The 22,480-nt window shown below is 44.5% G+C and overlaps 1 protein-coding gene across 1 annotated transcript in view; it reads right to left on the bottom strand.

The window, feature by feature from the left end:
• Window positions 1-22,480, bottom strand: part of LOC126252476 (diuretic hormone receptor-like) — a 1,022,674-nt gene that overhangs the window by 179,840 nt on the left and 820,354 nt on the right. Inside the window, exon 6 of the mRNA XM_049953370.1 lies at window positions 1,151-1,244. Within this exon, the coding sequence (XP_049809327.1) occupies window positions 1,151-1,244 (94 nt within the window). The remainder of the gene's footprint in view (window positions 1-1,150; window positions 1,245-22,480) is intronic.

Genomic DNA, 22,480 nt, shown 5'->3' with positions numbered 1-22,480 from the left:
TATGGATGCAAAGCGAACTGCTATGAAAAGTACAAGGACTTTGCATTCTTTCATTACGTGGATAAATAATCACATAACTGTAATTCTGAGTGTCATTGAATGTAAGAACCTTCAACATCGCAGCGCGTCAGCAATCATTGGTTAATATATTAAAAAACTAGAAACCCGCCTCGATTGCGAAAAAAGGACCTAGTTTTAACTTAGGTTTCGGCGTAGATAACTACACCTTCTTCAGAACAATGAAACCCACAAGTGCCTAAGAAGACCTTTGTCAATGATTAAAAGAACACCATAGCTATACATTTATAAATGAAAAAAAGGAAAACACAAACAGTACATATGTACAAAGTCAAAACCACTACTTAACTTAATGGCGGGTCATGGCCCATCGAACATAGGCCGGTGTGAGGAGGAGCGTACACCATTAAGTTAAGTAGTGGTTTTGACTTTGGACATATGTACTGTTTGTGTTTTCCTTTTTTTCGTTTATAAATGTATAGCTATGGTGTTCTTTTAATCATTGACAAAGGTCTTCTTAGGCACTTGTGGGTTTCATTGTTCTGAAGAAGGTGTAGTTATCTACGCCGAAACCTAGGTTAACACTAGGACTTTTTTCCGCAATCGAAGCGGGTTTCTAGTTTTTTTTAATATATTTCATTGAATGAGTGGCCCCTACGGTTGTTTAAACTATTGTCTAGATTACTCGAAAATAACTCGGGAAAAAAAAGAAATTGACACATCCTGATGGAATCACGGGTTTTAAAAGCAGTATGCTAAAATTGGAACTTAAATCACCTTATAATATATTCACATAAATCTAACTGTATTTGTGAGGTGTGAATTTGAATGTAAATTAGTGTGCCGGCCGCGGTGGCCGTGCGGTTCTGGCGCTGCAGTCCGGAACCGCGGGGCTGTTACGGTCGCAGGTTCGAATCCTGCCTCGGGCATGGATGTGTGTGATGTCCTTAGGTTAGTTAGGTTTAAGTAGTTCTAAGTTCTAGGGGACTTATGACCTAAGATGTTGAGTCCCATAGTGCTCAGAGCCATTTGAACCATTTGAATTAGTGTGAAAATATCTACTTCGTTTCGGCAAAAGCTCTCACCGAAGGACCCTGCTGCTATGTAACTGTGGCTAGTAGCAGCGGCTTACCTGTAGTGTGGTGGTGACGATCCACATGAAGTCGGCGAGCATGTAGGTGAACATGAGGTTGGTGTGGATGGTATTCCTCAGGCACCGGAGGTCCCTGAAACAAATGTCCGAACATCAGATCTGTGTTCTTCTAGAGACTGAACACCACGCCAGCGGACGTTTCATGGCTAGTTTGTGTGCGTAAAATCAATGTCCACTATCTGGTCACTTCTTTGACAAGTATTTTTCACTGCTAGTTCGAAGTTCCGTTGATTGCAAAAAAACGAAGACACTTCCGACTACATCTCCTATCGGGTAACCTAATTATCAGCAGCAGCTCAACATTTATCAGCAAGACTCTGAGAACCTGATCTACAGACTCATGTTTTATACGCATGATGTTTGTCCTGCAAAAGTAACTTAAAATCTTCGTATTTAATTGTCTTCAAAACTATGATCGGTTTATTGCAGCTCTCATCAGTACTCTATCCTTTGTAAAACTCTGCATTTATGCACAACTACTGTATCTACATCCTGTTGAACTACTCGTAGTCAAATCCTTCTATAAATTTCAGTCCATTACATATAACTCTATTACAAAAATAACTACTCCAACATGATCCGGGATTTGTAATCGCGTTCCTCCATAAATTTTACCTCATTACATTTATCTACTGCACCAAAGTAACTATGCCGACAGGCGTCAGGATGTTTGGAACATCCAGGCCACTTAACAGTTCATAGCATACAATATCTGAAATGCAATGACGCAATGCTGTCACTTATTCTCCTGCAAGCAGGAATGGCATCAGCTGTGAAGATTATTCGTGATAGTGTAAAAATGGAGATATAAATATTAGACGCAGCTGAATTAGCACTGTTGTAATTAGATGATGTACTGCAGAACAAAACAGCGCTAAGTCGGTTTGGAGGTACATGTGATTGGTGAAATCTGTAACTACAGCTAAAGTATTTGTTTCAATTTTAGTGTAGAGTGAATTCACTCATCACATGAAATCTGCAGCGTAAACTGCTTAGGTAAAATAAATGCCATCAGAGACACCCAGTGCAAAGGATGGAAAATTCTGAAGAACATTCCGAAGAGCAGGTACTGGAATAGAAGACATAACAATTTCTGTAAATAAGGTATGAATTTCTTACGAATGTGTGCCAATGCTATACTCTTGAGGATTGAGAATTAGATTAAAGCAGATCTAACGGACTGAGCGGTATCATTTTCGATTTGCTTTTGCATTTGTCTTTTGTTCAAAGCGTATATCGTGTGTTTATGTGCGCGCGCGCGCGCGCGCGCGCGCGTGCGCGCGCGCGCGTGTGTGTGTGTGTGTGTGTGTGTGTGTGTGTGTGTGTGTGTGTGTGTGTGTGAGAGAGAGAGAGAGAGAGAGAGAGAGAGAGAGACAGTGAGTCTCTGGTGTTTCATTCTCAGTTAAAATAAACCTAAGTAATGATTGTGGCTCGCTAAGATTTTTATACCAGCTAAACGAAGAACTTATCAGTTTCTCATATAAACTGCAGTAAGCATAACTCCACAATGAAGACAACGTGCTTAATATTTTCCTTTAAGTATAAAAGCAGTAGTACTGACCGAAAGTCCAAAATTAATTGCAAATGTCGGTTGCTCATGTGTGGTTCTGAGAAATGGCAGAGGTATATCTGCCCACTGAAAACGCTCATTGTACTCCTTATTCCACTATCGGATACATTAAGATAATGAAAGAAACAACTCAGTATAACCATATCTAGCTGTACTGAGTATTTAATTAGAGTAATTATGATGACAACTGCTATGGGATACGAGCAACGAATCACGAGATATTCAAGTTCTAATTCAAGTGGTCGATCGAAATTGATGAGTATGGAAACGAGTAAGTTCCACCATTGTCGCAAAGTCGGTGACGGGAGGAGGTGTTGCTGAGATAACCCAAGTCATCAGAGCGTGGGTGAAGCCTCAGTGTCTGGAAAGTTCGAAAATTGGATAGGAACAGTTTCCAGATTAGAAATACTACGTAGTGTGCAGCAGCCGAAACCCCTTCTTTCCGATGGGTAAATGTGTCCAAGGTGATGCAAAAAGCAGAGGAAAAGTAAGGCCTGACAAAGCTATAGACTATAATAGGGGGGAGGTAAAACTGTGGCAGATTTCATTCTGCAAGGGTAGCACTTCAAGTTACAGACAGAAGGTACTTTGATACCAAAGGAAGCCAATCTTAAAGGCGATGGTGTGGAGTTATAGCTGTCTCAGCTGGGCAGCAGTGGTGAGGAGGAACCATTGTTCAGAAAGACATGGCTGGAGCACGGAATGCAGGTACATGTTGTGAGAGGTGGCTCTACAGTTATGGCAAAATACATATTTTCTTTGCATGTATTATATAAATAAGGCATTTGCAAGTCAGCTCACAGAACAAGTAACTTTGTTTGGTGATTGCAAGTATTTTTGATTACTGACAATATCTGTAGATTTAAAACATTTCAGACAATGAGCACAGCATATGTCAGATGTAATACCATTACTACAAGTGGTGTACACAAATTGGGTGTCTTTACTATACCAACGTGTGCTGCATCAGCATTACGAGTTTATTGTCGCTGATGGCCCATGTGGCAGTTGCAGATTTCATGGCATAGTAGAGTGATGGCAGATTACCATTATGCTATCAGGTGAAAGTAGCTTTATCTTGTATATCGGTGGTGACAGGCCGAAAGGCGAGATCGAAACAGTAGGTGTAAGCAGGGGGAACAAAGTAGATAAGGGCTCACTCTGCATTGTTGCCTAATTTATTCAAGATGGCTGATCCAAGATGGTGGCGTTAGATCGCACAAAGGAAGGCCAACCATCAAAAACGACACTGATGGATTGTGCCTCGTGTGGTCCTATTGGGCCCATACGTGAATAATAATAATAACTAGTTCGAGGTAAGAATTTTTCATGTAGCAGTGGTGATGCTTGCCAAACCAATCCGACGAACTCACTGTAAAACTAATTAGCTACAACTGTAACGTACATAATCTGTAACTGCATGCAGGTCGGCTATGTCGTTTTGTATTGTAGCTCTTGACGCAGATATTCCTTGGGATTATTGAATTTTGAGCCTGAATCACTCTGCTAGTTAGTTCTGTCTGAACATTCTCAATATAATAAAGCCCTGAACAGCACAATACACAGATGTGACAACACAAATACAGTTATCTTTGCAAATTGTTAATCAACTAATCAGAAACGAACAGTAAGACTTTCAAACCACTGGAAATATGTATGAAATGTTAATTCTTGAAACAACACAGAAATACTGCACAACGAGTGGAAAACACATCAGTATTACGAAACAAAAGCTAATTTCTTTTAATGTTTACCTCGTTTAGTGCCAGAATCCAAACTAATTTAAATTTATTCCATAACTTTTAAGAGGTACAAAATTTGATATAATCAGATTTAATTGTGTTTCACTTTTGTGCTTACAAGAATCTTGGTACCAGTAAGCCATCCCAGATAATAATAATACACGTTGTTATTTTATCTATTACGCAAAATCTACACAGATACGGAATACTATATTATTGGAAAGCGACTATTTTCAAAAGAGTCACCGGGAATTTAGTTCAAATTCCTAGTCACATTAAGTGTCAATCTTAGAGATTCCTGTTGTTGATGTCACCGAACGTTGTATCCTTAAGCGGAGAGGGGGTTTCGGGAGACGACGTTTGGTCGGCAGCAACAATTATGAGATACTGTCACAAATACAAATCTTGTTGCAGCTCGTTAATATTATGCAGTGAGATAAGCTTTTGTTTGACTTTTCTTCTCTGCTCAATGCTACCTACAAGTGTGACCGATTTCCTTCTCTGCTACCGGTTTGAATACCATTAAGACATAAAGGAATTACAGACATTGTCTGTCAGTGGGGACTTATTTGTACTAATGGAGGAAGTTGAAAATTTGTGCTGGACTGGGATTTTTAGTTCGTAAGACCTCTTGCACTTCAGTTTTGGCCCGTAACATCCCTGATACTCCAAAAGCGTATCTAACATACAAACAAAAACAATTGGTAGTGCCACCGCCACTTTGACCCTATAAGCTAACTAGGACGGATGTTTGCCGCCACTTCAGACTTCGCCTCCGAACAAAAATGAAGCACGTCGGTGACCGTTTGTGTAAAAAAAGAAGAGAAAGTAAAAAAAAGGATAAAAGAAAGGGAACAATACTTTTATTATATTTCACGTTTGGTTTTTTACTTTCATTTTTTATTTGTGTTTTTTAATTATAGCTTCTTTTATTTTTTAAAATCTTCTTCGCAGGATGTCCACAGTAACCAGACGATGGGATATCCAGGTCGTCTTCCCGTTCAGCGAGGGTTAAGCACCCTATAATTAACGTTTATGTCTCTCGTCAGTCCTTCGTGTGCTATAACGTCAGTCTCTTCTGTCGCACAGTTCACCCCAACGATCTGAAGTGAGCGTAAACGACGACCCCAAGTAATTCGCAAACAGCATACCACTTGACGCCTTGCGCCGTAAAACCGTGTGATTGCTCGTTAATTAGTGCCAAAAATCTGACAACTCTGCAATGCCCTCACTAAAAAAGTATGACAACGTTATACTTTTAACCCGCACCGTGGCGTTTTGACGAGTAGGAGGGTAGTAAGTGACGTCGGGATGGATCAGTTCGGAGGGCTCTAAGTACTGAGGCGTCCGTCGCAGCAAGAATGCCAACATGCGTCGTGTGAAGAGCCAGCAGCCGGCCACCGTATCACAAGCGTAACGGTGTGTGTCCGTGCCGACAGCGGTAAATCTGGGGCAGAGAGGGCACGATGTATATCGTGTTAACGTTGTTGATAGGGGAATTTTTCGGTCATCAGATACCACAGCGCACTCACCGCAGTGAGAAGGAAAGGCGAGCGTATGTTACTCCACACCCGCGTTCAGGCAAACGCCGGACGTCGGCGTTCAGTCACATTAGCAGGCAGTATCCGTTGAAGGTAGTGGTAAAAGTCATTGGTTCTGAGAGCCCGCGTGGTCGGCAGGACATCCACAACATAACCATCCAACAGATAACTCACGTCGACCAGATACGTGCGAATGTGACAGGAATCGGCGGCCAGAGGGAGCGAGCCGCCACAAAAAATGGTTCAAATGGTTCTGAGCACTATGGGACTTAACATCTGTGGTCATCAGTCCCCTAGAACTTAGAACTACGTAAACCTAACTAACCGAAGGACATCACACACATCCATGCCCGAGGCAGGATTCGAACCTGCGACCGTAGCAGTCGCGCCGAGGCGCCACGTCCTCAGTCAGTGTACCAGTGAGAGTGTCCTTATCTGAAGTACATAGGCATACCATGTCCGCAGAAAGAGAACGCGAGCCCTGTTTAGTACGTTTATCATTCCCATACCGCCCGCAATGTCAGTGTCTCGTAACGGGTCTTGAACACCCTTTCATCGCTGACGAAATGACCAAAGGCCGACTACGCAGCCACTGTACAGGGCATTGAGAGAGAGTGTGTGTATTGATTACTTTTCAGGAAGTGGTACACGTTGACAAAATGCACCCGCAAGATCAAGTGAAGTATTAGAAAGATACGGAGACGCACTTCCCTGCAGATCATATTAAGTAGACTGCTATACGTAGCTGCTGCTGTACGCTGCACGCTCCTACGGAAGGTCACTCCCAAACATTTCATCGCCGGGACCTTCGTAGTGGGTACTGGCGTATTGATATTCAGTCCTCTTCCCACATTCATATAGTGCGACTTTCGCAAGGTTGATACGGCTCCTAGCCACCTCGCCGTAGCGCTGAAGCCACACGATCGCCGTGTATATATCTTCTACCGACCTCGTCAAGAAAGCTACGTTGTCCGCGTAGGCACAACATTTAAAATGCACATTGAGGAGATGAAAGCCCCCCCAAACGCTGCCGAAGACCATGAAGTGCAGGCTCGAGGGCGACGGCGAAGAGAAAGGTTGACAAGGGGCATCCTTGTCGCACCGAGCGCTCATTAGTGAACAGGACGAGCGGTACCCGTTGACAAGGACAGTGGAACGGATCCAGTGAATGAGACGTAGAACCACACCTTCCGATATTTGAGACAGGCCCAGATTCTGTAAGGCAGCCTGCAAGAAATCGTGCTCAACTCTGTCAAATGCGTGGTCTAGGTCAACCGCCATGAGGGAGCCTTCTAAGCGACATGACGACATGAGCGCCATAAAAACTGAATAAGAGCTTAATGCCGTGTGCGAACGGCATCTGCGGCAGTAGCGAGGAGGCGAATACCAACTATGCGTGCGAACAGTTTGTAATAACTATTCAGTAATGTCAACGGACGAAAGTCCTGTGGTCGACGCCACCCTTATGGTTTTGGGTCGGGTATTACCATGCCCTCCAAAAATTCGCAGCGGAAGGCCTCGGGGGATGCGAAAATCTGGATCGAGGAGTTCGCAGCGCATCAGCCTCCAAATTTCCCCCATCAGGTCAGAAAAAGTGCTGTAAAATAGAAGCGGAAGGCCGATGGGTCCGAGGGATTTGTTTCTATCGCCTCACGAAAAGGCCATGTGGATTTCTTCCAGTGTGATGGCCTCTGTATCGTCTCCTTGCGTCCTTGCCGAAGGTAGCAGGTCGTGCAGGACGTCTTCAATGTCAGTGTCTGGCCCTTGACCTGCCAAATACAGAATGCGATAACAATCTGTGAGGACACGGAAGATGGCAATGTATGTCTGCACGTTGCCCGTCCGCCACAGTAACTGCCGTGATGGCTCGCCTCTTGCTATGTCTCCTTTCTCTGATGATGTTATAGAGAGAAGCACGTTTCTCTGGGATGTAATCTTGCAGTCTCGCTCGAGCAGCGTGCCTTCCAGTCTGGCAGTCGTGATCTGGTGAAACTGTTCCTCTATCAGGTGGACGAAAGTTTGGCGCTCTGTCCAAGGTTGCTGCGGTGCTAGTTTCCCCAAGACCGTGCAGTAAAACTCACAGGTCGAACTTTGCTGAAGCACCCTGTTTCGTCCATACACTATGAGCGTGAGTCGAATAGCTGATTGGGCGCTGTGTTTCCATGCATCGTACCATAGAATCAGAGGTATGACGTCGTCGCTCACATTTGTGCCAGGTATCAGTGACGGCAAGACGCCAAGCCTCTTCCAGGAGTATGCTGACGTTAACAGTCCAAGGTCCTCCATTACAACTCGTCTGTTGTCGTGGAACGGTCACGGCCCAGTTGAAGGCCAGATGGTCGGTGAATAGAGTGGACCACAGCTCGACACCGACAGTAACAGCCCGAAGACCTCAGGAAAGGTAAATCCTGGCCAGAGGAGTGTGTATGTCTGCGTCAGTCACCATAGACTGCTGTCCATCTATCGTACAAAGCAAGGTCCCTAACCATCGCATGAAGAACTAGACACGGGGACATGATGAGGAATCTGATCCTTAGGACTTAAGACGCTGTTAACGTTTTCGCTTACCACGAAGTGATCTGTAGTGCATTGAAACAATGGAGCGAACTCATTAGAGTAATATAGTGTTCGATCTCGACGCTTTGCAGTACCAGAAGTGTCATACAGATTCACAAGGCGGACAACACCAATGGTGAACGCAACGCCTCGCACTGATGGAAAATATTTGGTACCCGTTGTTTTTATGCCATCGCGTACCACCACCACCGTCGATAGTTGGGTGGGCGTAAGACGTGTACCATAAACATTCAGGTGCAGACCAGGCCGTTGACGCCGGCTGTACCAATCCGATTTAGCTGGGTCACTGGATAGTACGATAATGTATCCTGCAGTCGTTTAAGCCAGTAATCACCACGTTCCCTCTCTGACCGCTCCTGTCACTCGAAAGATATGTATTACTGATCGGTTGCGCTGTCCGTCCAACGATCCGCCGGCAAGGGGAATTACGTGGTCACTCGAGACTGACATCATTTTTTCATCTCCACCTGGGACATCCAATCACTAAGCTCGAGCTGTGGTACGTTAGGCGATGGATGACGTTCATCTGGTGTCTTAGCCAGAAAGTCGTGGCTCGTAGTAGGTTGAACATCATCAAACTGTCTTTGTCCTTGGGCGGACGTCGCCAGCTGTGAACGAGGAACCGTTGGAGCAGTGTCCACAGACCAGGCAGCAGAGGGATTGTCCTCTTCTGCCTGCAACATGTCAGCATTTTGACAAGCGTTTTCTGCGGACAGCCTCCTCTTCTTTAGTCCTCTGAGCGCCTTCTGCTAGCGGGGACGTGCGTTCGTGTCCTGTAGAACATGGCGAGCAGTAGACACCTCCCGCATCTCCGTGTCCAACCTCGAATCGATCTTCAGCTGCTCTAATTTCTAACACGACTGTAGTGCGGATGTGGTCACTGTTGCCGAGCACGTCCATTTTCTGGTGCTATCCGTAGCGTCATGGGCTCGGAAACCGGGCCCGCAGGGCTCGGTAACTGGAACAGAACAACGTCCGCGTCCTCCGTGTTCCTCGTTGCCACGACGTATGTAGTAGAAGTGTCGTCGGTCGAGATGTAGGCGACGTGTCCGCGGTATCTGGACGAGGCGTCTCTTAAGGAATTCAGAGCGAACATGCCCCTCCTGCCCGCACCTCGAACAAGTCCGGGGTTGACCGTCGACAGCCACTAACGGTCACCTACGACGAGATGTGTTTGCGCCTTTCGATTCCCAATTGACGCACTCCGTACAGAACAAGATACCTCTCGAACGTGTGTCCCTTTTCTTACATGTGACTTGGTACTTCCCAGTAAGGCCGCAGCGCGTCCACGTGCAGCGTGGCCGGAACTTCATACGGTAGCTCGAAGATTCGTATGTTCCGAACTCATAGTCCCGTATGGTCGACAGTCACTACACTCGCGCTGCCGTCCGAGTGGTGGAAACGATATCCATAGGTGGATCGGCGAATAAGCCGTTCGCTTGCTGCTTCATCGACAAATTTCAGGTAAACTGTGCTGGAGACAATCAAAAGATGTACCAGGTGTACCGGTATGAAATGAGCGTTAAGATACAAATGTGTCGATAGCGCCCGCATCTCGTGGTCGTGCGGTAGCCTTCTCGCTTCCCACGCCCGGGTTCCCGGGTTCGATTCCCGGCAGGGTCAGGGATTTTCTCTGCCTCGTGATGGCTGGGTGTTGTGTGCTGTCCTTAGGTTAGTTAGGTTTAAGTAGTTCTAAGTTCTAGGGGACTTATGACCACAGCAGTTGAGTCCCATAGTGCTCAGAGCCATTTGAACCATTTTTTTTTTTTTGTGTGTGTGTCGATAGCGAACATTTGTTGTGAACGAGCCTTATTTTTTTTTTTATTGGTATGACATCTGTGAAAGATATTCAGTATACATCAAGTCATGGAACAAACAACATCATATGTTTTCATCGTGTTAACAATGTCGAATTTTGTACCAGAAAGTGATGATTTGCGGAAATTCATTAATTTTTAGTTTTCATTTGAAAAAAAGAAAGGTGCTGCAGAGTCGCATCGAATGCTTGTCGAGGCATATGGTGATCATGCCCTATCAGAAGCAACATGCAAAACATGGTTTCAACGGTTCAGAAATAATGATTTTGATGTAAGAAATGAAGAACGTGGAAGACCACCAAAGAAGTTCGAAGACGCCGAATTGCAAGCAATATTGGGTGAAGATGATACTTTGAGTCAGAAGCAAATGGCAGTAATGCTAAATGTTGCACAACAAACAATTTCCGACCGTTTGAAAGCTATGGGAAAGATCCAAAAGTGTGGAAAATGGGTGCCACATGAATTGAATGAAAGACAGATGGAAAACCGAAAAACCATTTGTCCAATTTTGCTTCAAAGACATGAAAGAAAATCAATTTTGCATGGAACTGTTAGTGGCGATAAAAAACGGATTTATTTTAAGAATCCTAAACGGGAAAAATCATGGGTTAATCCGGGACAACCATCAACATCGACTACAAAACCAGATCGTTTCGGCAAGACGACAATGCTCTGTGTTTGGTGGGATCAGAAAGGTGTGGTGCATCATGAGCTTCTAAAACCTGGTGAAACTAAGAATACTAATCGCTACAGACAGCAATTGATAAATTTGAACTATGCATTGATCGAAAAATGACCAGAATGGGCCAGAAGACATGGCAAGGTAATTTTTTTACACGACAATGCACCTGCACACAAAGCAAAACAGGTTCAGGATACAATCAAAACAGTTGACTTGGAGCTGCTACACCACCCGCCGTATTCACCAGTCTTGGCACCTTCCGACTACGATTTGTTTTCATCAATGGGACACGCATTGGCTAAGGAACACTTCGATTCCTACGAAGTCGAAAATTGGGTGTCTGATTGGTTTGCTTCAAAAGACGAACATTTCTATTGGCATGGTATCCACAAATTGCCAGAAACGTGGTCAAAATTTATAGAAAGCAATGGTCAGTACTTTGAATAAAATGTTTTTACTTTTCAATTCAAAATTAGTGTTTCATTTTCACAAAAAAAAAACGCTCATTTCATAGCGGTACACCTGGTATGCCGAGGAGTTCCTGTGGATCGAAGTGCATTACTTCACTCAGGAAACGCTCTACTTCGTATGCCTTAGGTCGTGCGTACTGGACATGGAACCTTAAAACGTTAATTTTGACGTGACCTAGCTGTACGAAACAGCCATCGTCGTTCGAGTACACTACCCGTGCGAGTCAACAACGGCCCACCCGCGGAGCTCCGCAAGGAGCCCCGCGCATGTCCGCCTCGCAACACGACTGAGAGCCGACTGATTCGAACTCGTGTCTGCTGCTTACTAGGCAGATACTGCGGTTACTAAGCCATCCGGACACAATGGGCATCGCCCCTACACGGAGTACTCTAGCACGCCTCCCGTCCGACCCAAACTCGTTACTCGCGGATTTTACAGATTCCCGTAAGAGTCCCAGCCCGGTGAGTATTCACACGGAAGAGATCATTGGCCGTCTTTCCCTTGATTATACTTATGCGCTGTATGTTCTTTCGGACATGTGCTACAATGTGGTGGCCTACAGCCGTTTGACTTACAAGAGTAATCATCATATCTAAACTCAATATATTAATTTTGCGTATAACAATTGAACTATTTAAATATTTTCAAACTTTACTCATTTAAAGTGAGAGAAGTAAAATAAAATGGAGAAAAATTTTTATGACATACAGAACCGAACGCGGATCAGCGAATTGCCAGACTGTTGTTCAGACCACTTTCTCGTGACAAAAATGACTCGCTGCGATTCGATCCTGCAACTTTTCTGTTTGGAGCCATACGTTCTACCACCTCTTTCCCTTAATTACTTCAGGCACATTATTTTTCTGCTACCTCTTGATAACTTTTTTAAACTGAAATTGCAGCAACATACAGTTAAAGGTGGAACACGTACCTGAACGTGTTTTCTTTCCGACTACGCTATAACAGAGAACGCAGTTGGTGAAACAGCTTGCTAAAGTTAGAAACGAGAAATGATAAGGATCAATATACCCCACTAGGGCGCCTCTACATAAGATAAGGTCCGCACCCGGTGACCACCTTAACCAATACCCCGCCTGGTAAACGTGAGATTCAGCATGTTAGCAAAACTGCTCCGACAGTGGGGCAATTGCGAGGCGTCCCGATATTCCTTAACCGTGTACTGCTGCAAAGTCATCATCCCCCCCCCCCCCCCGTCCACACATACACACACACACGCAACAAAATTTGCAAAATGTGCAATGAGCCACACCACGGCATTAGTCTTCTACTTCGGAAATCAGGAGGAATTCAGTCGCAGGATAACGTCGATGGCGTATCCAGTGACAGAAGTCGAGGTGAGGAAAGCAAGTTGATTCTACAGCCAGTGCCACTTCTCCAGGTGACCACTGCACGTAAATCTGTGAGGAAGCGTGTCCGAGGAACCACATCGACAACATGTAGCCGTGTCACTACGTCTAGTTTGGTGTAGACGTTCATTAGTAGGTGTTAAGGTTTCAATGGATCTGTAACGATAGGAAGCCACTTGCATCGTGTGGATCGAGAGACTGATGTCGGTCCATACAACTTTCCAACGAACACGAGCTGGTGACAGTTCAAGGACATTGAGGCAGATCACTCCACAAACTGAGTAAACAGGAATTATGTCGTGATCATTTGGCTCCTCAAGATGACGTGGCCCAGATAGCTCACTGCAATACAAAATTCTGTTTGAAATAAATGTAACTTACGTCAACGGCCAAACAAGAATCAGAGGCTCTATGAGAGTGAAGAGTCGTGATGTATGCAGTTCACTATTAGTAATCAGTATCATGCGCCGGACATACAATGCAGACGTCTTGCATGTGATACCTACGAGAGACAAGCCTCCTTCGTCAGAATCTCCTAACGGAGTTCACATATCTAACCTTTCCTTGTAACTCTGCAAGACAGTAGGTACAGGTTCTTCACGACCATTCTGGGAAACACATTTTTAAAATCATCGGGGGAAGTGGAAACAAAACGACTATTCACGTTGATGTGTACAACATATGAGTCTGGCAACATACCATCTGACTTTCGGAAAAGTATCATCCACACAGTTCCGAGGACTGCAAGAGCTGACAAGGGCCAGAATTCATCCAACAGTCAGCTCAACACCTAATTCATCCTAAGTGCTGCCAAGAATAATTTACAGAAGAATGGAAAGAAAATTGAGGACGTTTTACATAACGATCAGTTGGGCTTCAGGAAAAGTAAAGGCGCCAGAGAGGCAATTCTGACGTTACAGTTGATAATGGATAATCAAGACGCGTTCATAGGATTTGTCGACCTGGAAAAGGCTTTCGACAATTTAAAATGGTGCAACATGTTAGAAATGCTGAAAAAATATGGGTAAGCAATAGGGAGAGACGGGTAATATCCACTATGCACAAGAACCGAGAGAGAATAATAAGAGTGGGCTACCAGGAAGGAAATGCTCGAATTAAAAGGGGCGTAAGACAAGAAAGTAGATTTTTGCTCTCACTGTCCAATCTGTGCATCGAAGAAGCGATGATGGAAATTAACGAAAGTTTCAGGAGTTGAATTAAAATTCAGCGTGAAAGTATATCGATAATACTGCTACCTGAGTGAAACTGAAGAAGAATTACATGATCCGGTGAATGGAATGAACAGTCTAATGAGTACACAACGTGGACTCAGCGTAAGTCGAAGAAAGACGAAAGTAAAGAGAACTAGCAGAAATGAGAACAGCGAGAAACTTAACTTCAGGATTTATGGCCACGAAATAGATGAAGTTAAGGAATTCTACGACCTAGGCAGCAAAATAAGCATTGAAGGAGGGAGCAAGGAGGGCATCAAGAGTGGACTAGCACTGACAAAAAGGGCATCCTGGCCAAGACCAATATCAAACATAGGCTTTAATTTGAGGTAGAAGATTCTAAGAATGTACGATTGGAGCACAGCGTTGCACGGTAATGAAACATGGACTGGCGGAAAACCAGAACAGTAGATAATCGAAGCATATGAGATGTGGTGCCACAAATGAATGTTAAAAATTAGGTGGATTGATAAGGCAAGGAATGAGGAGGTTCTGCGCAGAATAAGAGAGGAAAGGAATATTTGGAAAACACTGACAAGGAGAAGGGAGAGGATGATAGGACGTTAAGACATCAGGGAATGACTTCCAAGGTACTAGAGGGAGCTGTACAGGGCAAAAACTGTATAAGACGACAGAGATTGGAGTACATGTAGCAGATACTTGAGGATGTAGTTGCAAGTGCTACTCTGAGATGAAGAGATTGGCACAGGAGAGGAATTTGTGGCGAGTCGCATCAAACCAGTCAGAAGACTGATGACTGATGAAAAAGAAAAAACGACTGTGCGAAATAAAATGTCTTACACAAAATATAGCCATCCACATCCTGTGTTCTAATTTTCTGCGAACTAGTAGGCAAGCGTCGTATATGTTCTACTAAGGCATCCTGTTCCAGTTCAAACTCGCTATCTTCAATAGGCAACGTTGAATGACATTCCCAAAAGATGTATGCCGATACATAAAACATGCCCAAGAAAGAGCAGCGTCCTCGAAGCTGCTTAGTTTGAGAAATTTGCATTTGTCTTCAGTTAAGCCTATAACTTAATTATGACAAAACCAACAGTTATCACTTTCATTGAGGAGTCTTCCTCACTTCGACGAGGGAGGACAACCACCTCTTCGTCACACGCCCTAGCAGCGAGGTTCTCCCCTCCCCCTCCCTTTTCCCTGAGAGTTTTAAACGTGACAGCCGATCAGCACTATCCATGCCACATTCCGACTCTCAATCTATTATAGAATCCATGTAAAAGACCGAGGGAGGGGACTAGTCCCGCTCCCTGCAGAAATCTTAAACCACGATTTTTTGTGAGAGATAGCGTATCTCTTTGGACACGCTGTGTGCGCCTGCTGTGAGAGAAAGTTACCTCAGCAGCCGAAAGAGTAGGGCGATCAAACACAAGATCTGAATATACCTGCGCTGGGCCACGAAAAATAGCCCGTCCTGCAGGGCGATCAGCCTGCATCACACACAGGGACGGAACAACATGTGCAACACGCGAGTAAACTGAAACAACCAGGTCGACTCTTGCACGATAGGATTTGTTGACGAACGGTTGCGTAAGCGAAGCGCCATCGATGATGGTCAACACGGAAAAAATAAAGCGTCGCTGTTTGTCAGATGGCCATATCGGTGACCTCCACCCACGAACCATGGACCTTGCCGTTGGTGGGGTGGCTTGCGTGCCTCAGCGATACAGATGGCCGTACCGTAGGTGCAATCACAACGGAAGGGTATCTGTTGAGAGGCCACACAAACGTGTGGTTCCTGAAGAGGGGCAGCAGCCTTTTCAGTAGTTGCAAGGGCAACACTCTGGATGATTGACTGATCTGGCCTTATAACACAAACCAAAACGGCCTTGCTGTGCTGGTACTGCGAACGGTTGAAAGCAAGGGGAAACTACAGCCGTATCTTTTGCCGAGGGCATGCAGCTTTACGGTATGGTTAAATGATGATGGCGTCCTCTTGGGTAAAATGTTCCGGAGGTAAAATAGTCCCCCATTCGGATCTCCGGGCGGGGACTACTCAAGAGGACGTCGTTATCAGGAGAAAGAAAACTGGCGTTCTGCGGATCGGAGTGTGGAATGTCAGATCCCTTAATCGGCAGCCAGGTTAGAAAACTTGAAACGGGAAATGGATAGGTTAAAGTTAGATATAGTGGGAATTAGTGAAGTTCGGTGGCAGGATGAACAAGACTTTTGGTCGGTTGAATACAGGGTTATAAATACAAAATCAAATAGGGGTAATGCAGGAGTAGGTTTAATAACGAATAAAAAATAGGAGTGCGGGTAAGCTACTACAAACAGCATAGTGAACACTTTATTGTGGCCAAGATAGACACGAAGCCCACGCCTACTACAGTAGTACAAGTTTATATGCCAACTTGCTCTGCAGATGATGAAGAAATTGATGAAATGTATGATGAGATAAAAGAAATTATTCAGGAAGTGAAGGGAGACGAAAATTTAATAGTCATGGGTGACTGGAATTTGAGAGTAGGAAAAGGGAGAGAAGGAAACATAGTAGGTGAATATGGATTGGGGGAAAGAAATGAAAGAGGAAGCCGTCTGGTAGAATTTTGCACAGAGCATAACTTAATCATAGCTAACACTTGGTTCAAGAATCATAAAAGAAGGTTGAATACATGGAAGAACACTGGAGATAGTAAAAGGTTTCAGATAGATTATATAATGGTAAGATAGAGATTTAGGAACCAGGTTTTAAATTCTAAGACATTTCCAGGGGAAGATGTAGACTCTGACCACAATCTATTGGTTATGAACTGTAAATTAAAACTGAAGAAACTGCAAAAACGTGGCAATTTAAGGAGATGGGACCTGGATAAACTGACTAAACCAGAGGTTGTACAGAGTTTCAGGGAGAGCATAAGGAAACAACTGACAGGAGTGGGGGAAAGAAATACAGTAGAAGAAGAATGGGTAGCTCTGAGGGATGAAGTAGTGAAGGCAGCAGACGATCAAGTTGGTAAAAAGACGAGGGCTAGTAGATCTCCTTTGGTAACAGAAGAAATATTGAATTTAATTCATGAAAGGAGAAAATATAAATATGCAGTAAAGGAAATAGGCAAAAAGGAATACAAACGTCTTAAAATGAGATCGACAGGAAGTTCAAAATGGATAAGCAGGGATGGCTAGAGGACAAATGTAAGGATGTAGAGGCTTATCTCACTAGAGGTAAGATAGATACTGCCTACAGGAAAATTGAAGAGGCCTTTGCAGAAAAGAGAACCACTAATATGAAAATCAAGAGCTCAGATGAAAACCCAGTTCTAAGAAAAGAAGGGAAAGCAGAAAGGTGGAAGGAGTATATAGAGGGTGTATACAAAGGCGATGTACTTGAGGACAAAATTATGGAAATGGAAGAGGACGTAGAAAGATGAAATGGGAGATACGATACTGCGTGAAGAGTTTGACAGAGCACTGAAAGACCTGAGTCGAAACAAGGCCCTGCGAGTAGACAACATTCCATTACAACTACTGACGGCCTTGGGAGAGCCAGTCCTAACAAAACTCTACCATCTGGTGAGCAACATGTATGAGACAGGCGAAATTCCCTCAGACTTCAAGAAGAATATAATAATTCCAATCCCAAAGAAAGCAGGTGTTGACAGATGTGAAAATTACCGAACTATCAGTTGAATAAGTCACAGCTGCAAAATACTAACACGCATTCTTTACAGACGAATGGAAAAACTAGTAGAAGCCGACCTCGGGGAAGATCAGTATGGATTCCGTAGAAATATTGGAACACGTGAGGCAATACGGACCTATCTTAGAAGAAAGGTTAAGGATAGGAAAACCTATGTTTCTAGCATTTGTAGACTTAGAGAAAGCTTTTGACAATGTTGACTCGAATACTCTCTTTCAAATTCTAAAGGTGGCAGGGGTAAAATACAATTTGTACAGAAACCAGATGGCAGTTATAAGAGTCGATGGGCATGAAAAGGAAGCAGTGGTTGGGAAGGGAGTGAGACAGGGTTGTAGCCTCTCCCCAATGTTATTCAATCTGTATATTGAGCGAGCAGTAAAGGAAACAAAAAAAAATTGGAGTAGGTATTAAAATACACTCCTGGAAATTGAAATAAGAACACCGTCAATTCATTGTCCCAGGAAGGGGAAACTTTATTGACACATTCCTGGGGTCAGATACATCACATGATCACACTGACAGAACCACAGGCACATAGACACAGGCAACAGAGCATGCACAATGTCGGCACTAGTACAGTGTATATCCACCTTTCGCAGCAATGCAGGCTGCTATTCTCCCATAGAGACGATCGTAGAGATGCTGGATGTAGTCCTGTGGAACGGCTTGCCATGCCATTTCCACCTGGCGCCTCAGTTGGACCAGCGTTCGTGCTGGACGTGCAGACCGCGTGAGACGACGCTTCATCCAGTCCCAAACATGCTCAATGGGGGACAGATCCGAAGATCTTGGTGGCCAGGGTAGTTGACTTACACCTTCTAGAGCACGTTGGGTGGCACGGGATGCATGCGGACGTGCATTGTCCTGTTGGAACAGCAAGTTCCCTTGCCGGTCTAGGAATGGTAGAACGATGAGTTCGATGACGGTTTGGATGTACCGTGCACTATTCAGTGTCCCCTCGACGATCACCAGTGGTGTACGGCCAGTGTAGGAGATCGCTCCCCACACCATGATGCCGGGTGTTGGCCCTGTGTGCCTCGGTCGTATGCAGTCCTGATTGTGGCGCTCACCTGCACGGCGCCAAACACGCATACGCCCATCATTGGCACCAAGGCAGAAGCGACTCTCATCGCTGAAGACGACACGTCTCCATTCGTCCCTCCATTCACGCCTGTCGCGACACCACTGGAGGCGGGCTGCACGATGTTGGGGCGTGAGCGGAAGACGGCCTAACGGTGTGCGGAACCGTAGCCCAGCTTCATGGAGACGGTTGCGAATGGTCCTCGCCGATACCCCAGGAGCAACAGTGTCCCTAATTTGCTGGGAAGTGGCGGTGCGGTCCCCTACGGCACTGCGTAGGATCCTACGGTCTTGGCGTGCATCCGTGCGTCGCTGCGGTCCGGTCCCAGGTCGACGGGCACGTGCACCTTCCGCCGACCACTGGCGACAACATCGATGTACTGTGGAGACCTCACGCCCCACGTGTTGAGCAATTCGGCGGTACGTCCACCCGGCCTCCCGCATGCCCACTATACGCCCTCGCTCAAAGTCCGTGAACTGCACATACGGTTCACGTCCACGCTGTCGCGGCATGCTACCAGTGTTAAAGACGGCGATGGAGCTCCGTATGCCACGGCAAACTGGCTGACACTGACGGCGGCGGTGCACAAATGCTGCGCAGCTAGCGCCATTCGACGGCCAACACCGCGGTTCCTGGTGTGTCCGCTGTGCCGTGCGTGTGATCATTGCTTGTACAGCCCTCTCGCAGTGTCCGGAGCAAGTATGGTGGGTCTGACACACCGGTGTCAATGTGTTCTTTTTTCCATTTCCAGGAGTGTACATGGAGAAGGAGTAAAAACTTTGAGGTTCTCCGAGGACATTTTAATTCTGTCAGAGACAGAAAAGGACTTGGAAGAGCAGTTGAACGGAATGGACAGTGTCTTGGAAGGAAGGTATAAGATGAACATCAACAAAAGCCAAACGAGGATAATGGAATGTAGTCGAATTTAATCGGGTGATGCTGAGGGAATTAGATTAGGAAATGAGACACTTGAAGTAGTGAAGGAGTTTTGCTAGTTGGGGTGAAAAATAACTGATGATGGTCGAAGTAGAGAGGATATAAAACGTAGACTGGCAAAGGCACAGAAAACGTGTCTGAAGAAGAAAAATTTGTTAACATCGAGTATAGATTTAAGCGTCAGGAAGTCTTTTCTGAGAGTATTTGTATGGAGTGTAACCATGTATGGAAGTGAAACATGGACGATAAATAGTTTGGCCAAGACGAGAATAGAAGTTTTCGAAATGTGGTGATACAGAAGAATGCTGAAGATTAAATGGATAGATCACATAACTAAAGAGGAGGTATTGAATAAAATTGGGGAGAAGCGGAGTTTGTGGCAGAACTTGACAAGAAGAAGGGATCTGTTGGTTGGACATGTTCTGAGGCATCAAGGGATCACAAATTTAACATTGGACGGCAGCGTGCAGAGTAAAAATCGTAGAGCGAGACCAAGAGATGGATACACTAAGCCGATTCAGAAGGATGTAGGTTTCAGTAAATAGTGGGAGATGAAGAAGCTTGCATAGTGGGAGATGAAGAAGCTTGCACAGGATAGAGTAGCATGGTGGGCTGCGGCAGTCTCAGGATTGGTGACCACAACAACGACACATATCGGTATTGGGTGACGAGTATGGCGAGGGTGTGGCCGCGCATCGGCTACACAGAATTCCTGACTCAACAGTCAATCAAGATCAAGCTAATAAAGTAAGTTCGCTGTACTGGTAGATATCTTAGAAAGAAGGAATCCATGGCAGCATCATGAAGTGCAGTGGACTATTGATAGGATGACAAATGTAAAATACCTGCGCGAGAGATAAATACTCTGTGTAATTTAGGCATCTCCGTGCGAACTCGATAACAAAGATATACAGACTTTATTAAGCTATTGCAAAGAGAATTATTCCATGTTGGACATTGGAAGGGAGATGTTCCTTGTCGGATTGAGAGGAGATTGTTGGAAGCCGCAATTAAGGCATTAATCTATGTTTTATGATATTGAAGAAAATAAATACATATAAAAGCGCAAAAGGAGTATCAGGTGTGTAGAGTTCATAACACTTAATCAAGTCAAAAGAAATATTCACTGATTATAAAGACGCAAGTCGATCGGGAGTGTTGTCTGGTTTGATGGTGCGAACCTGCAGTTTTACACGGTTTTGGGATTCGTCGAGAATATTTCTCCACAGACCTAAATAATTTCACGAACTACAGTTGGACGCAACGTTCCATAAATATGACACAGCATATCACTTGGCTGTATCGATCGATTTCCAAGCTGAATAAGGCAGGCACACACGAAAATTTCACAAACTTTACTCTATCTGGTCTATATGTAGAAAGAAATGAGTATTCTCAGTCTGTAGAGGAAGAGGTAGTTACATTTTCCACTTCTTTTCAGTATTGCAGAAGTAGATATAGAGAAATAAATGTTCATTCTTGTCAGGTGTAATTTCATGTTATAGCGTATTTAAGTGTGAAACCTGTTAGGCGTTTTGTGTGTTTTTTGATTTGTTGTGTTAAAAACTAGAGCGCAAGTAAAGATGAATCAAAAAATTCCGCGACGTTTATGAAATGAATGATAATTCTGCTGTAGAGGAAATAGCAGTTTCGTCTCAGCAAGAGACAATCCCCATGGCTCAGATTTTAGGGCGACTAAAACTTTTGTCTGTTGTGGTACAGGCTGTATCCCTGAAGCAGGATGTCACAAAAGCAAACTGACATGTAAATTGTAGTGCAAACCATGTTACAAAAGCAAACTGACATGGCACAAAAGCAGTCTGACTTATTTCAGAAGCAGACAGATATTTCAGTGGTTATTCAATCGTTAGTGACGCAACAATAACAGATCTCAAATGAGATAACAGACTTGCGCGAGGCCCAAAAGCAATTTCCTTTAGAGGTACAAAAGGTGACACAGAAAATGCATACTATGAATTCGAAACAGGAGGAAGTGGAGAATTCCGTAATCGAGTTGACAGAAACGGTAACATATATAGTATCTGATTGTGATAAAGTCATGCACGAAAATTTCAACGAACAACAACAGGAATTTTCCAGTAAGCTAGATGAATGGGCATCTGTGAAAGAGAATCGAGTGATGCCATGTGTGGATGCTAGTATCCAAGAAGCGGTAAGAAAATTGCTGATCGAAAGTTTACCCATTGCTGAGAGTATTAAAGAAGACTTAAAGGACGTTAAAGATAAATTAGGAACGAACTATAAGCAACGGAAAGACGAAATAGTTCATTCTGTGGAAAACATTTCCCAAGATCTCGAACAAATGCAGGGGGCAGTAAAGGAGTGCCGGAATGAACTGCGTGAGGCTGAACATACGCAGAATACAACACCAGAATCTTGTTACGGGAATGGATATGCTCCGCATCCTATGAAATTGAGTTATAACGGAATGCAAACAGCGCCGCCCAACAACAATGTTTACGCTGCGATGTTGATGGAAGAGAAATTGCTTAAACACAGACAATTTCAACCGTTCTCACCCCACAGGAAGCCAATAAACCCTGTAGTGTTTATACGTGGATTCAAATGGCTCTGAGCACTATGGGACTCAACTGCTGAGGTCATAAGT

Source organism: Schistocerca nitens, chromosome 4 (assembly GCF_023898315.1).
Source record: "Schistocerca nitens isolate TAMUIC-IGC-003100 chromosome 4, iqSchNite1.1, whole genome shotgun sequence".
NCBI lineage: Eukaryota > Metazoa > Arthropoda > Insecta > Orthoptera > Acrididae > Schistocerca > Schistocerca nitens.
Note: the sequence above shows the minus strand (reverse complement) of the source record. Positions and strands in the feature narration are given on the sequence as shown.